General features: G+C 44.9%; 1 protein-coding gene across 1 annotated transcript in view; it reads right to left on the minus strand.

The window, feature by feature from the left end:
* Positions 1-4766: 4766 nt before the first annotated feature.
* Positions 4767-15759, minus strand: part of tprn (taperin) — an 82096-nt gene continuing 71103 nt past the window's right edge. The window contains exons 3-4 of the mRNA XM_085965933.1: positions 15236-15363; positions 4767-8347 (exon numbers count right to left, since the gene is read on the minus strand). Coding sequence (XP_085822059.1) covers positions 8285-8347; positions 15236-15363 — 191 coding nt within the window. The 3' untranslated portion in view covers positions 4767-8284. The remainder of the gene's footprint in view (positions 8348-15235; positions 15364-15759) is intronic.

The following is a 15759-nucleotide window of genomic DNA, read 5'->3' on the forward strand; positions in this document are numbered from 1 at the left end:
AAGCTACTCCCATAGTGCTGTTGAGGAGGGAGTTTCAGGATTTTGACCCAGCGATGATGAACGGCAATATATTTCCAAGTCAGGGTAATTTGTAACTTGAGGGGAACTTGCAGGTGGCGGTGTTCCCATGCACCTGCTGCCCTCGTCCTTCTAGGTGGTAGAGGTCGCGGCTTTGGGAGGTGCTGTCGAAGAAGCTGCTGCAGTGCATCTTGTAGATGGTACACACTGCAGCCATGGTGCGCCAGTGGTGGAGGGGGTTAATATTTAAGGTGGTGGATGGGGTGCTAATCAAGTGAGCTGCTTTGTCTTGGCTGGTGTCGAGCTTCGAGTGTTGTTGGAGCTGCACTCATCCATCACACTCCTGCCCTGTAGATGGTGGAAAGGCTTTGGGGAGTCGGGAGGTAAAAAACTCACTGCAGAATACCCAGCCTCTGACCCGCTCTTGTTGCCACAGTATTTCTGTGGTTGGTCCAGTTAAGTTTCTGGTCAATGGTGACCCACCCCACCCCCCCACCCAAAGCAGGATGTTGATGGTGGGGGATTCAACAATGTTAATGCTGTTGAATGTCATGGGGTAGTGGTTAGACACTCACTTGTTGGAGATGGTCATTGCCTGGCACAAATGTTACTTGCCACTTATCAGCCCAAACCTGAATGTCATCCAGGTCTTGCTGCATGTGGGCATGAACTGCTTCATTATCTGAGGAGTTGTGAATGGAACTAAACACTGCAATTATCAGCTAACATCCCCACTCCTGACCTTATGATGGAGGGAATATCATTGAAGCAGCTGCTGAAGGTGGTTGGGTCTAGGGCACTGCCCTGAGGAACTCCTGCAGCGATGTCCTGGGGCCAAGATGATTGACCTCCAACCACCGCAACCATCTTCCTTTGTGCTAGGTATGACTCCAGCCAGTGGAGTGTTTTCCCCCGATTTCCATTGACTACAATTTTACTTGGGCTCCTTGATGCCACACTCGGGCAAATGCTGCCTTGATGTCAAGGGCAGTCACTCACCTCTGGAATTCAGCTCTTTTATCCATGTTTGGACTAAGGCTGTAATGAGATCTGGAGCAGAGTGGTCCTGACAGAACCCAAACTGAGCATCAGTGAGTAGGTTATTGGTAAGTACCGTGTGATAGCATTGTCGACGACACCGTCCATCACTTGTCTGATGAGTAAGAGTAGACTGATGGGGTGATAATTGGCCAGATTGGATTTGTCCTGCTTTTGTGGAAAGGACATACCTGGGCAGTTTTCCACATTGTCAGGTAGATGGCAGTGTTATAGCTATACTGGAACAGCTTGGCTAGAGGCCAAGCACAAGACAGCCAGGATGGTGTCAGAGCCCCTAACCTTTTCTATATCCATTGCGCTCGGCCGTTTCTTTATCACGTGGAGTGAATCGAATTGGCTGAAGGTGGTGGTGATCTCAGCAGGAGGTAGAGATGGATCATCCACTCTGCCCTTCTGGCAAACGCTTCAGCCTCGTCTTTTGCACTCGTGTGCTGGGCTCTACCATCATTGAGGAAGGGGATGTTCATGGAGCCTCCTCCACCTGTTAATTGTCCACCACCATTCACGACTGGATGTGGCAGGACTGTTAATTCATAGATTGTGGGATCGCTATGCTCTGTCTATAGCATGCTGCTTCCAGGACCGGTAGCAGAGTGGTTATGTTACTGGACTAGTAATCCAGATACATGAGTTCAAATCCCACCATGGCAGCTAGGGAATTTAAATTGTTAATTAAAAAAATATGGAATAAAAAGCTAGTATCAGTAATGGGGACCTTGAAACTATCATTGTCATAAAAACCCATCTCGTTCACTAATGTCCTTTAGGGAAGGAAATCTACCGTCCTTACCCGGTCTGGCCTATATGTGACTCCAGACTCACAGCAATGTGGTTGACTCTTAACTGCCCTCTGAAATGGTCTAGCAAACCACTCAGTTGTAACAAACTGCTACGAGAAACAGGACAGACCACCTGGCATCAACCTAGGAACCAGCTTCGGACACGACAAAGACACACCCAGCCCAGTCGACCCTACTAACATCTGGGGACTTGTGCCAAAATTGGGAGAGCTGTCCCACAGACTAGCAAAGCAACAGCCTGACAGTCATACTCACAGAATCATACCTTTCAGCCAATGTCCCAGACTCCTCCATCAGCATCCCTGGGTATGTCTTGTCCCAGTGGTAGGCCAGACCCACCAGAGGTGGCGGCACAGTGGTATACAGTCAGGAGGGAGTGGCCCTGGGAGTCCTCAACATTGACTCCAGCCCCCATGAAGTCTCATGGCTTCAGGTCAAGCATAGGCAAGGAAACCTACTGCCCTCCCTCAGCTGATGAATCAGTACTCCACCGCTTGGAAGAAGCACGGAGGGTAGCAAGGGCACAGAATGTACTCTGGTGGGGGGATTGCAAAGTCCATCACCAAGAGTGGCTCAGTAGCACCACTACTGACCAAGCTGGCCAAGTCCTGAAGGACAGTCAGAAGACTGGGTCTGTGGGAGAACTAACATGACAACATTGGCAGCAGTGACCACTGCACAGTCATTGTGGAGACGAAGTCCCGTCTTCACACTGAGGACACCCTCCATCGTGTTGTGTGGCACTACCACTATGCTAAATGGGATAGATTCAGACCAGATCTCGCTCAAAACTGGGCATCCATGAGGTGTTGTGGGCCATCAGCAGCAGCAGAATTGTATTCCACCACAATCTGTAACCTCATGGCCTGGCATATCCCTCACTATCATTACCATCAAGCCAGGGGACCAACCCACCCTGGTTCAAATGAGGAGTGCAGAAGAGCATGCCAGGAGCAGCACCAGGCATACCCAAAAATGAGGTGCCAACCTGGGGAAGCTGCAACACAGGGCTACATGCATGCTAAACAGGTTCACTCGTTTTAATATACTAGTAAATAGACCAGTGCACCCACATAGTTAAATATATCTAAAGAGTTTTAAATAATTAATGGATTTGATAGGGTAGAGAAACTATTTCCCCTGGTGGGGGAGTTCACAACAAGGGGGCATAATCTTAAAATTAGAGCTAGACCGTTGAGGGGTGATGTCAGGAAGCACTTCTTCACACAAAGGGTGGTGGAAATCTGGAACTCTCTCCCCCAAAAAGCTGTTGAGGCTGGGGGTCAACTCAAAACTGAGATTGATAGATTTTTGTTAGGTAAGGGCATTAAGAGCTATGGAACCAAAGCGGGTAAATGGAGTCAAGATACAGATCAGCCATGATCTAATTGAATGGCGGAACAGACTCAAGGGGCCGAATGGTCTCGTTTCTATCTATAATACGTAAAATAAATTGTGATTTATTAGAAATAACACAAAATGCTGGAAATACTCAGGCGGCCAGGCAGCATCCGTGGAGAGAAACAGAGTTAACGTTTCAGGTCTGGGACCCTTTGTCAGAACTGGAAAAAGCTGGAAGTGTAACAGATATTAAGCAGGTGCAGAGACGGGTGGGGGGGGGTGGTTTGGAGGGGAAGGAGGAATTGAAAAAACACTGAAAATGTTGCAAATGGGAATGGCAAAATCATACAGCATGAAAAATGGGGGCAGGGATTATGATCTGAAATTGTTGAACTCGAGAGAGTCCGGCAGGCTGTAATGTGCCTAATCGGAAGATGAGGCGCTGTTCCTCGAGCTTACGTTGAGCTTCATTGGAACAATGTAATAGGCCGCGGACAGAGAGATCAGAGTGGGAGTGGAGCGGTGAATTAAAGTGACAGGCGACCGGAAGCTCAGGGTCACCCTTACGGACTGAACAGAGGTGTTCTGCAAAGCGGTCGCCCAATCTGCGTTTGGTCTCCCCAATGTAGAGGAGATTTATTAGATCTCTCTTCTCAATTGGTGGGGTGGTAAATAGCGAGGAGGGTAGCCTCAGTCTGCAGGACGATATAGATAGGTTGGTCAGATGGGCGGAACAGTGGCTAATGGAATTTAACCCTGAAAAAAGTGAGAGGTGATGCATTTTGGAGGGACTACCAAGGCAAGGGAATACACAATGAATGGAAGGACAGAGGATCCTTGGTGTGCATGTACATAGATCCCTGAAGGCAGCAGAACAGGTGGATAAGGTGGTTAAAAAGGCATATGGGATACTTGCCTTCATTAGCCGAGGCATAGAATATAAGAGCAGGGAGGTTATAATGAAGCTGTACAAAACGCTGGTTAGGCCACAGCTGGAATACTGTGTGCAGTTCTGGTCGCCACACTATAGGAAGGATGTGATTGCTTTGGAGAGGGTGCAGAGGAGATTCACCAGGATGTTACCTGGGCTGGAGCGCTTCAGCTATGAAGACTGGACAGGCTGGGGTTGTTTTCCTTGGAGCAGAGAAGGCTGAGGGTGGACCTGATTGAGGTGTACAAAATTATGAGGGGCATAGATAGGGTAGATAGAAAGGAACTTTTCCCCTTAGTAGAGGGGTCAATAACAAGGGGGCATAGTTTCAAGGTAAGGGGCAGGAGGTTTAGAGGGGATTTGAGGAAGAACTTTTTCCACCCAGAGGGTGGTTGGAATCTGGAACTCACTGCCTGAAAGGGTGGTAGAGGCAGGAACCCTCACAACATTCAAGAAGCATTTGGATGAGCACTTGAAATGCCATAGCATACAAGGCTACGGACCAAGTGCTGGAAAATGGGATTAGAATAGACGGCTTGATGGACGGCGCAGACACGAAGGGCCGAAGGGCCGAATTTCTGTGCTGTATAACTCTGACTCTATGACATAAAAACAACTTATTGCCAGTGTATCTTTTATTTATTTTTTTTAAATCAACAGTTGATCGCATCTGTGAAAATGTTAAACCATTATGAATTATACAGTCATTACATCTACAACCAAAAGTAAGAAAATTCTATCAAAATCAGCATCGGGTATCACTATACAGAAGGAGATTCTCCAGCTGAAGCACTGCTGTGTCCATAGCTATCGGAGGTTGTTTTTTTTGACAATGTCCATTTCTAGGATTTCCAACAAAGGTGAATGTTGCTAAAAGAGCAATACATTTGGCTGTGACTGGACGCTGGCAAGTTTCAGATTTTTCCTTTCAGTTCAACCGCTTCTAAGTGCAAAATTCTATAGTGCATATGCAATTTTATTAAATATTTCCCTCGTCTGGAATCCGCTCTTCCGCTGATGCACCGCCTTGCATTTTCAAAACAAGGCCGGTATCTGCTAACCCTAACCCTGCCCCTTACTGTTGATATCATGCAGATTGGTTCGTGTCGATAGTCACGGAAGACGCGATTCACAAGTGTTGCAGCCATGAATAAAAGGGCTGCAATATTCTCCTCCAAGAACACGGTTACTCCGTCTCTGAAGGTAGTTGGAGTGTGCAATATGGAGTGTTGATTAAGTGTAGTGAATAGTTAATTCCCTTCAGAGATTCTAAAGGACGTTGAGATACTGTAGCCCTCTCCATGTAGAGGGGTATTTACTCCGAGCAGTCCATCAGTAGCACATTTAGCTCTGTGCAGTGTGAACCCTACTGCACAGTGCTGGAGCCTGAGGGTGATCACAGTTTATTCCTTATTATCTCTACTGCATCATCACTAAACCGACTGCTGAACAGCAACACTCAGAGGCCGGGGGGGCGGTGGTGGGCAACATCTGGCCAGACATCTACATGTCTGGCTGGGATCACCAACGACCATCACAGTACAGCCTAGATGCAGGTCAGTAGGGTAAAATAATTACAAGCACACCTTGATGGTTTATGTGCAAGTATGACATTGGCTCAAGTGCTTCAACCTAACTTTAGAATAGTGTCCCCCTCCTCCCCCCAACTGCAGAAACAGGATGATTTCATTGCTCTCACCCGCCACCCTTTATCATATCTCTGGAGATAATTCCCTAACTCTGGATAAAATACAAGTGCTTTTGTATTGTGAACTTATGCCCACAGCAAACTGGGCAGAGACCTCTTGAAAATCATTAAAATTTACAGCCAACAAGACTGGTCAGGATTTAAAGCCAGTGAAAGGAGCGTGTGCTAACCTGCCGTGTCATGTCTACAGGTTTCTATTCCAACATGAATAAAGGGTTCAAAGGGAGACATTTCTGAGGTAACAAACCCATCAAATTGCAGCCAGACACAATCCAGGCCGATCCGATTACAAATTGTGTTTTTGATTCTATTTTACTGGAGTAGGAGGAATTGATTTATTGGCTGAGGCATTTCTCCCTACACGTTCAATGCTCTATTTCTCTTTCCTGATCTAACACAATTTTCTGTTTATTTTATAACAGTAAGAATAACGGGCTCATCTATTACAAAACTTTACTTCCTCTCGGAACAAAAGACACATTGACCGAGTGAGGAGTGTTCTGCTGCCGTCAGTTTCTGTGGGTCAGTCAGTCACAGCTCATTATCTGTGCGATTCAGTTGCCACCACAGGGTAAAGAACATTTCCACTTGTTAACAATCGGGAAACTGACACAGCAAACAATGCATCCATGCAAACCTAAGTCTACATCTTTAAACCTACTTCTGTCCCCCTCCCCAATTCAGAGCTAATGTAAAATCCAAACACAATGACTTTCTGTACACAATTCAGCCAGTACGTATGGTGCCTTGGGGTGAGATTAGAGTGAATCATTCATTGTTCTGTCTAGATTGCACCCAGTAAATCCAACAGGCAGTGCTGGATCGGCGTTAGTATTGGCACTAACTGCTTCCCAGCTCTGCCACACTTGAGCTCAGTCGCAGAAGAGCAGCCTCCAAGCCAACGCTTGGATTGCTGTACTCCCCGCTAGAGCCTAAAGGGGAATGTTCTGTGCACGGTCCCCAGTTACATAGGCATGGTCCGAGTAGACAAGGGTTACAGCAGAATTTCAGGGTCCCAGTCATTCTGATTAACCAGGGACCTTCCTGTTAGGATCTGGGAATCCAATTTAGTGCCTATACTAATAATGAAGTCAAGGTACATGAGCAGGAATAAGGTCCAGATCCTAATCAGATGGCAAATGTGTATGGCTGTTAACATCAAACTCTGGTAAAACCCTAGAAATTATTTCTGCTTTAATTCCAACACTCCCCATGTCATTAGCATCCATCTCTCAGAGTTTGTGTCAATGTTCCATCTACAGGCAACAGTACAGATCTGTGGCCCTTTGTGCAGAATGTGTGTTCAGGCCAAGTGGCTGCACAAGGACAAAACTTTGTACTCAGTCACTGGCAATTTGAAACCAGGTGAAAGTTTAACATTCGCCAGTCTCAGCCCGAGGCACCACCAAGCTTTCACTCCAGTGTAACTGCGTGCTGCACGCACATAAACCCAACTCCACTCACTCTCGCCCTTCCAGATTGAGGAACTCCCTCCCACAGTCCTAGCTGCCCAACGAATACATGGCACTAAATACATTTCACAAAGACATTCCAACAAACTCCTGCCTTCGAACTCTGGAAGGAGTTTAGCATTCCCAGAGCTCACGCAGACAGCCCTCCACTTAGCTCGGCCTCACCAGGAGGCCCTCAGAAGTCAGAGTGCCGAGATATCTAACTACAACATTAAAGAAACAGGAAATCAGCACAGAAAATGGAAACGGCTACAGTCCTGGGGACACCCTGTGACCAGGACCACCACCGGTGAAAACTGTGGCACAGTGGAAATAACACACAATCATTTAACAGTACAGTACGTATATCCAGGACCCAATGCACGACATTGTAAATGGGAATGCAAGTGGAACAGTCAATCCTGAAAACACGGCCTAGGGTCTGGCCCTAATGCAGGCCCAATACTCTTAAGGATAAAGGTGGCCAAGGCCACAAAGCACAAGGTAAAAATTAGCTTGTGAGGAATTGAATCGTCAATGTCGTCTGTGTACGGGCTTCAGTGTCCGTGATCTGGCAGTGTTCAGGAATGATTTAGAAATATAGGGCACAGCCCTTAGAGAGCAAGTGCAAACATAGCAAACTCAGTGTGCAGGCAACTGGTCTCTGAACCTCAAAGCTGCCACACAACATGCTGTGTGGGCCTCACATGTAGTCTGGAGACTGGTCTCCTCAGAGGCATGGGAGAAATCCAACAGGACGTGCAGGAACTAAAGATTGAATTGCCCTCGAGGGGAACCTCAGTCCTGGGATATGGCCTGCAAACTGTCTGCAGTGAGGGGGGTGGGCTTTTTAAAGGACGTCTGGCCACGTCTCAGATGGCACGTAGCCGGATTTCACCATTCCAGGACTTCCTGGCAAGCCAGTCCCAAACGTTGGCGCGCTCAGTTACCATTCCCAGATCCCGCCTCCTTCAGGTCAGAAGTACAGCGCTGGCTCGCTGCTGTAATCAGAGTGAGAGCTGTTGTCCACTGGTGTGAGCTAAGGGCAAAAATGGAACAGAAGTGAGTACTGGGCACCAGTTAACATACAATAGAACAGTACAGGATTCAGGGAGGAGCTGGTAAAGGCAATCTTGATGGTTATATCGGAGATCCAGCCTGTCTGATTACTTTTTGTACCTGCTCACTACTTTTGTGATTTGTGTACATGGAGACCCAAATCTCTTTCCTCCTCCATAGTTCCTAATTTCTCACCATTTAGAAAATATTCCAATTTATCTTTCTTTGGATCCAAAGTGGATGACCTCAAATTTCCCAACATTAAACTCCATTTGCCACAATTTTGCCCACTCACTTAGTCTGTATGTCCCTTTGTAACTTCCTGCTCCCTTCTACACAACTTACTGTGCCTCCTAACTTAGTATCATCTGCAAACTTGGATATATAACTCTCTATTCCTTCAGCCAAGTCATTGATAAATGGTGAAAGCTGAGGCCCCAGTACAGATCCCTGGGGAACAACACTCGTCACATCCTGATAATCAGAGAATGTTCCTTTTATCCCTACTCTCTCTCTCCTACATCCTAATCAATTTATAATAGTCTCTTGTGTGAAATATCAAATGCCTTCTGGAAGATGCCGAGAGGCTGTTTCCCCTGGCTAGAGCCTAGAACTAGAGGTCACAGTCTCAGGATAAGGGGTCGGCCATTTGGGACGGAGATCAGGAGAAATTTCTTCACTCAGAGGGTTGTGAATCTTCGGAATTCTCTACCCCCATAGGGTTGTGGATGCCCAGTCAGTGAGTGCATTTCAGACTCGGAGCGATAGATTTTTGGGCACTAAAGGAATCAAGGGATATGGGGATAGGGCGGGAAAGTGGAGCTGATGTAGAAGTTCAGCCATGATCTTCTTGAATGGCAGAGCAGGCTTGAGGGGTCGTATGGCCTACTCCTGCTCCTATTTCTTATGTTCTTATGGAAGTCCATATAGACAACATCCATAGACCCTCCCCTATTCACCATCTTAGTGACCTCCTCAAAAAAAACTTAACTAGATTAGTCAGATATGAACTGTCCTTCACAGATCAATCTCTCTGATCAGCTCAGACTTGTCAAAGTGCTCAGTCAATCTGTCTCCGATGACAGATTCCAGTAACTTTCCCACAACTAAGGTTAGACCGACAGGTCTAATTACCTGGTTTCTCTCTCCCTCCATTCTTAAATAATGGAGTGACATTTGCAATTTTCCAATCCAACAGCACAATTCCCAAAACAAGAGTGTTTTGGAAGATTAGGATTGGCGCATCTGCAATTTCCTCACCCATTTCTTTTAATCACCTGGGGTGGAAACCAGCAGATCCTGGAGATTTCCTCACCCATTTCTTTAACCCCCTGGGGTGGAAACCAGCAGGTCCTGGAGATTTCCTCACCCATTTCTTTAATCCCCTGGGGTGGAAACCAGCAGGTCCTGGAGATTTGCCAATCTTAAATTCCATCATTTTCTCCATTACCATTTTTTTTTATTTTTTTTATTTTTTTAAAGCTTGTATTAAATCCACTAAATTCCTGCCCTTGCTTTATTTTTAGGGTCCTTGCACCACTGGTAATCTCTCCTCTTCCTCCACTGTGAAGATGGATACAAAGAACTCATTTAACAAGTCTGCCATTTCCTTTTCGTTCATTATGTAGAGAGAGCTTTAAACTAATTCGTGGGGGGGAGGTTTCTAGAGAGCAAATAATAGAAATGACAACAGAGAAGGTCATAGACTTAGGTAGCAGTGGGGGAATTAAAAAACATGTCAGGAAGGGACAGAAGGTATGGAGCAAAAAGTATAAAGTACTAAAAAGGGAAAAAACAGGAACTAAGTGTTACAAAACATATTTGAAAGTTCTTTATCTGAATGCACGTAGCATTCGTAACAAAATGAATGAGTTAACGGCACAAATAACGACATATGGGTATGATCTTGTGGCCATTACAGAAACATGGCTGCAGGGTGACCATGACTGGGAATTAAACATACCAGGTTATTTAACAATCAGAAAGGACAGGCAGGAAGGGAGAGGAGGTGGGGTGGCTATGTTAATAAAGGAAGGAATCACTATAATAGAGAAATGATATTGGGTCAAAGGAGCAGGATAGTGAAACAGTTTGGGTGGAGATAAGGAATAATAAGGGGAAAAAAACTAGTGGGTGTAGTCTATAGGCCTCCGAACAGTTGCAACTCTGTTGGACGGAGTATTAATCAGGAAATAGTTGAGGCTTGTAATAAGGGAACAGCTATAATTATGGGGAATTTTAATTATCATAACTGGACAAATCAAATTGGGCAGAGCAGCCTTGAGGATGAGTTCATTGAGTGTATTAGGGATGGGTTTCTTGAGCAGTATGTAACTGAACCGACCAGGGGGCAAGCAACCTTAGATTTGGTCCTGTATAATGAGACAGGATTAATTAAAAATGTCCTAATAAAGGATCCCCTTGGAATGAGTGACCATAACATGGTTGAGTTCCATATTCAATTAGAGGGTGAGAAGGTTGGATCTCAAACAAGCGTGCTGAGCTTGAATAAAGGAGACTATGAAGGTATGAGAGCGGAATTGATTAGAGTGGACTGGGAAAATAGATTAAAGGGTAAGACGGTACATGATCAGTGGTGTACATTTAAGGAGTTATTTTACAACTTCCAAAAAAATATATTCCACTGAGGAAAAAAAGAGTGTAAAAGAAAAGATAGCCATCCGTGGCTAAGTAAAGTAATTAAGGATAGTATCCGACTAAAAAGGGCATATAAGGTAGCCAAATCTAGTGGGAGGATGGAAGATTGGGAAGTCTTTAAAAGACAGCAAAAAATAACTAAAAGATTGATTAAGAAAGGGAAGATAAATTATGAAAGTAAATTAGCAAAAAGTATAAAAACAGACAGTAAAAGTTTTTATAGTTATATAAAAAGAAAAAGGGTGGCTAAAGTAAATGTTGGTCCCTTAGAGGATGAGACCGGGAAATTAATGGTGGGAAACATGGAGATGGCAAAAACACTGAACAATTATTTTGTATCAGTCTTTACAGTAGAGGACACTAAGAATATCCCAACACTGGACAAACAGGGGGCTCTAGGGGGGAGGAACTAAATACGATTAAAATCACTAAGGAAGTGGTACTTGGTAAAATAATGGGACTCAAGGCGGATAAATCCCCTGGACCTGATGGCTTGCATCCTAGGGTCTTGAGGGAAGTAGCGGTAGGGATTGTGGATGCATTGGTAATAATTTTCCAAAACTCACTGGACTCAGCAAAGGTCCCGGCAGATTGGAAAACTGCTAATGTAACACCCTTATTTAAAAAGGGTAGTAGGCAGAAGGCTGGAAACTATAGACCTGTTAGCCTAACATTTGTGGTTGGTAAAATGTTGGAGTCCATTATTAAGGAGACAGTAACGGGACATTTGGATAAACATAATTTAATAGGACAAACTCAGCATGGTTTCATGAAGGGGAAGTCATGTTTGACAAATTTGCTGGAGTTTTTTTGAGGAAGTAACATACAGGGTGGATAAAGGGGAACCAGTGGACGTAGTGTATTTAGACTTCCAAAAGGCATTTGACAAGGTGCCACACAAAAGATTATTGCTCAAGATAAAAAATCACGGGATTGGGGGTAATATTCTGGCGTGGGTGGAGGATTGGCTCTCTAACAGAAAGCAGAGAGTTGGGATAAATGGTTCGTTCTCAGATTGGCAACCAGTAACTAGTGGTGTTCCGCAGGGGTCAGTGCTGGGTCCCCAACTCTTTACAATCTATATTAACGATTTGGAGGAGGGGACCGAGTGTAACATATCAAAGTTTGCAGATGATACAAAGATGGGACGGAAAGTAGTGAGTGAGGAGGACATAAAAAACCTGCAAAGGGACATAGACAGGTTAAGTAAGTGGGCAGAGATTTGGCAGATGGAATACAATACTGGAAAGTGTGAGGTTATGCACTTTGGCAGGAAAAATCATAGAGCAAGTTATTACCTTAATGGCAGGAAACTGGAAAGTACTGTAGTACAAAGGGATCTGGGGGTCCTGGTGCACGAAACTCAAAAAGTTAGTATGCAGGTGCAGCAAGTGATCAAGAAGGCCAATGGAATGTTGGCTTTTATTGCTAGGGGGATGGAATATAAAAACAGGGAGGTATTGCTGCAGTTGTACAAGGTATTGGTGAGACCGCACCTGGAATACTGCATACAGTTTTGGTGTCCATACTTAAGAAAAGACATACTTGCTCTCGAGTCAGTACAAAGAAGGTTCACTCGGTTAATCCCGGGGATGAGGGGGTGGTCATACGAGGAGAGGTTCAGTAGATTGGGACTCTACTCATTGGAGTTCAGAAGAATGAGAGGCGATCTTATTGAAACATATAAGATTGTGAAGGGGCTTGATCGGGTGGATGTGGTGAGGATGTTCCCGATGATGGGTGAAACTAGAACTAGGGGGCATAATCTTAAAATAAGGGGCTGCTCTTTCAAAACTGAGATGAGGAGAAACTTCTTCACTCAGAGGGTGGTAGGTTTGTGGAATTTGCTGCCCCAGAAAGCTGTGGAAACTACATCATTAAATAAATTTAAAACAGAAATAGATAGTTTCCTAGAAGTAAAAGGGAATTAAGGGTTACGGGGAGCGGGCAGGAAATTGGACATGAGTCTAGGTTCGGAATGGTCATGGCCCTGTGGGTAGTGGAGTGGGCCCAGGGGCCGTGTAGCCTGGTTCTGCTCCTACTGTGTTCTAATTCTGTGTTAGATTTCAGGACATGGTTTTATTCCTGTTCCTGGCTGAGGTGGAGATCGCCTTTACAGAAGGTAAGTACTGTAGAAAATATAGGGACAGAGTGATCTCCTGGAAGAATTTCGATCGCCTAGATGGGTCGGAGAGGAATTTCCCAGATTTTTTTCTCCCAAATTGGCCATTGGGTCTTTATCTGGTTTTTCGCCTCTCCCGGGAGATCACATGGGTTTGGGTGGATGCAGAGTGATAGAAGATTTGAGGTTAGGATCAGATCAGCCATGATCTTACTGAATGGTGGAGCAGGCTCGAGGGGCCGATTGGCCTACTCCTGCTCCTATTTCTTATGTTCTTATTATAGTCTTGCCTACATCTGTCTTTAATGGGCCCACATTCCCATTTACCACCATCTCAATATATTTATAGAAACTTTTATTGTTAGCTTTGATCTCCTTTGCAAGGTTTTTTTCATACTCCTTTTTTCACATTACTTTCTTTGTAACCACTTGTTGCTTTCCGAGCTCACCCAGTCTGCTGGATTGCAACTTCACTTTCACTTGTGCAAGCCTTGGTTTTAGCGTGAAACTGTATCGTACCTCATTCATTGACCATGGTTGCTTAACGGCCCGAGTGGTTTTTTTGATTTTTTTTTTTAAAAAGGGATATGTACTGGTTTTGTATTGTACCAAATACTTCTTTGAATACTTCACACTGTTTATCTGTTAACAGTTCAGCCCAGGTTACTGTGGTCAATTTAGGTCTCAACCCTCTGGAGTTTGCCTTACTTAAATTTGAACCTTGTAATTCTCCCTCTCAAACTTAATATCAGATTCAATCATATTATGGTCACTGTTTGCAAGATGCTCCCTTACCGTCAGATTGTTACCTAACTGGCTCATTACTCATTACCAAGTCTGGTACGACCAGTTACCTTGTTGGTTCTAAAACATATTGTTCGAGAAAACTGTCCCGAATACACTCTAGAAAGTCGCTGCCTTCATGACCTGTGCTGTTCTGCTTCTCCCAGTCTCTGAAAATTAAAATCTCCCATTATGACCACTTTGCTTTTGCTATATGCTTCTCTGATTTATATTTATACACCCCCCATTCCTGTCAGGATGTCTGTAGCAACTCCGACCAGTCTTGTACCCTTGGCTGTTCCCTAATTCTACCCATCGTGTTTCCTCTGCCTGCTCACCCGGACTGAAATCCCTTCTTTCTGCTGCTGTGATTTTCTCTTTTTCAATATTACCACTCCTCTTCCCTTTTCCCCAGATTCCCTGTCCTTTCTGAAGATCCGATAGCCTGGAATATTTCACTCCCAGCTTGTAGCCAGCTCTCTATAATGGCTACTACATCATAGAAGCACAAATACAGCTTAAAGGCCAAGTCATCGGTTTTATTTCCTGTGTAATTATGTAAAGAACTCTTATTTGGATAACTGGCCCCACCCTGCTCAGGTCACACTTTGTTTTTGATGCTCTGTGCATTGCTATACAAGCAATTTAATGTGTTTTCATTTTTCACATTTTTAAGATATTTTATTATTACTTCCTATAATCTTTTCTGTTCCCTGAGTTTATGTTATTTTTATCACTTTTTGTACTCTTGACTTTTTTTTAAAATCTTTAGGTTATTATTTATACCCGACACCCCCCTTATGGGTTTAAAGTCCTTTCTACAGCCCTATTTATCCTTTCCACTAGGACCTTGGTCCCAGCCCAGTTCAGGTGGAGCCTGTCCCAGCGGTACAGTTCCCTCCTATCCCAGTAGTAGTGCCAGTGTCCCATGAAATGGAACTCCAATTCCCACTCGTCTTTCAGCCACGTATTTACTTTCCTGATCTCTCTCTCCCTATGCCAATTAGATCGTGGTTCAGGTAGTAATCCAGAGATTACAACCCTCAAGGTCCTGAATTTTAATTTAGCTCCTGATGCTCCTTTAGGAAGGAGCAGCGAGGAGGTCCTGCTATGTTACTCGGACCATTACAGACCAGAGCACAGCTTTGTGATCACACGTTCCTGCATGCAACAGCCCAGTCGCATACCCATGGTTTTCCTGCCAGTATTTTGGATCTCAACTGGATGGTCACGTGATGAGCCCATGATACACACACCACTGGTGTTCACACAGCCCAGTCAAACTCAATGGCCGCACAAACTCACCATGTCATCCTCTGTCGTGGATTCTATATCCTGCAGAGAGCTGTCCCGACCAGAAAGGTTTTCATCAAGCTTCTGTTCCTGCCACGTGTTGAATGGCATTGCATGTTTAGGAGTGTAGTTTGACAGGGCTGGATGAAAAGGTGGAAGGAAGGGAGAACGAGAGGAGAGGGAAGAAAGGACAAAAATCATTAGCTTTAAGTCTGGAATCATATCAGATCCTAATGGCTCACCTGGGTACCATGTTGTGGGCACTGCTAACCTTAATGCACATTATCCCGTGGAGTGTGAGAACCCAGAGCACACCTCCACCAGGTGAACATTGCTGTACGTCACATGAAACTTTACACCAAAGCAGCTCAAAACCTTTGACTATCACAGGACTGAAATCACACTGAAGTTGGGAAGGTGACGCAGTCTGTGGACCGTTCACCAGTGCCGGGCTCTGATCCGCCTGAAGGCAGCATGTTCATCAAAAGCATCTCAATGTCTGCTCCTTTATTCCTTCTTTAAATAACCCGTGTCTC

This window comes from Somniosus microcephalus, chromosome 23 (genome assembly GCF_052327205.1).
Source record: "Somniosus microcephalus isolate GS21.2 chromosome 23, FLI_Smic_1.0, whole genome shotgun sequence".
Classification (NCBI taxonomy): Eukaryota; Metazoa; Chordata; class Chondrichthyes; order Squaliformes; family Somniosidae; genus Somniosus; species Somniosus microcephalus.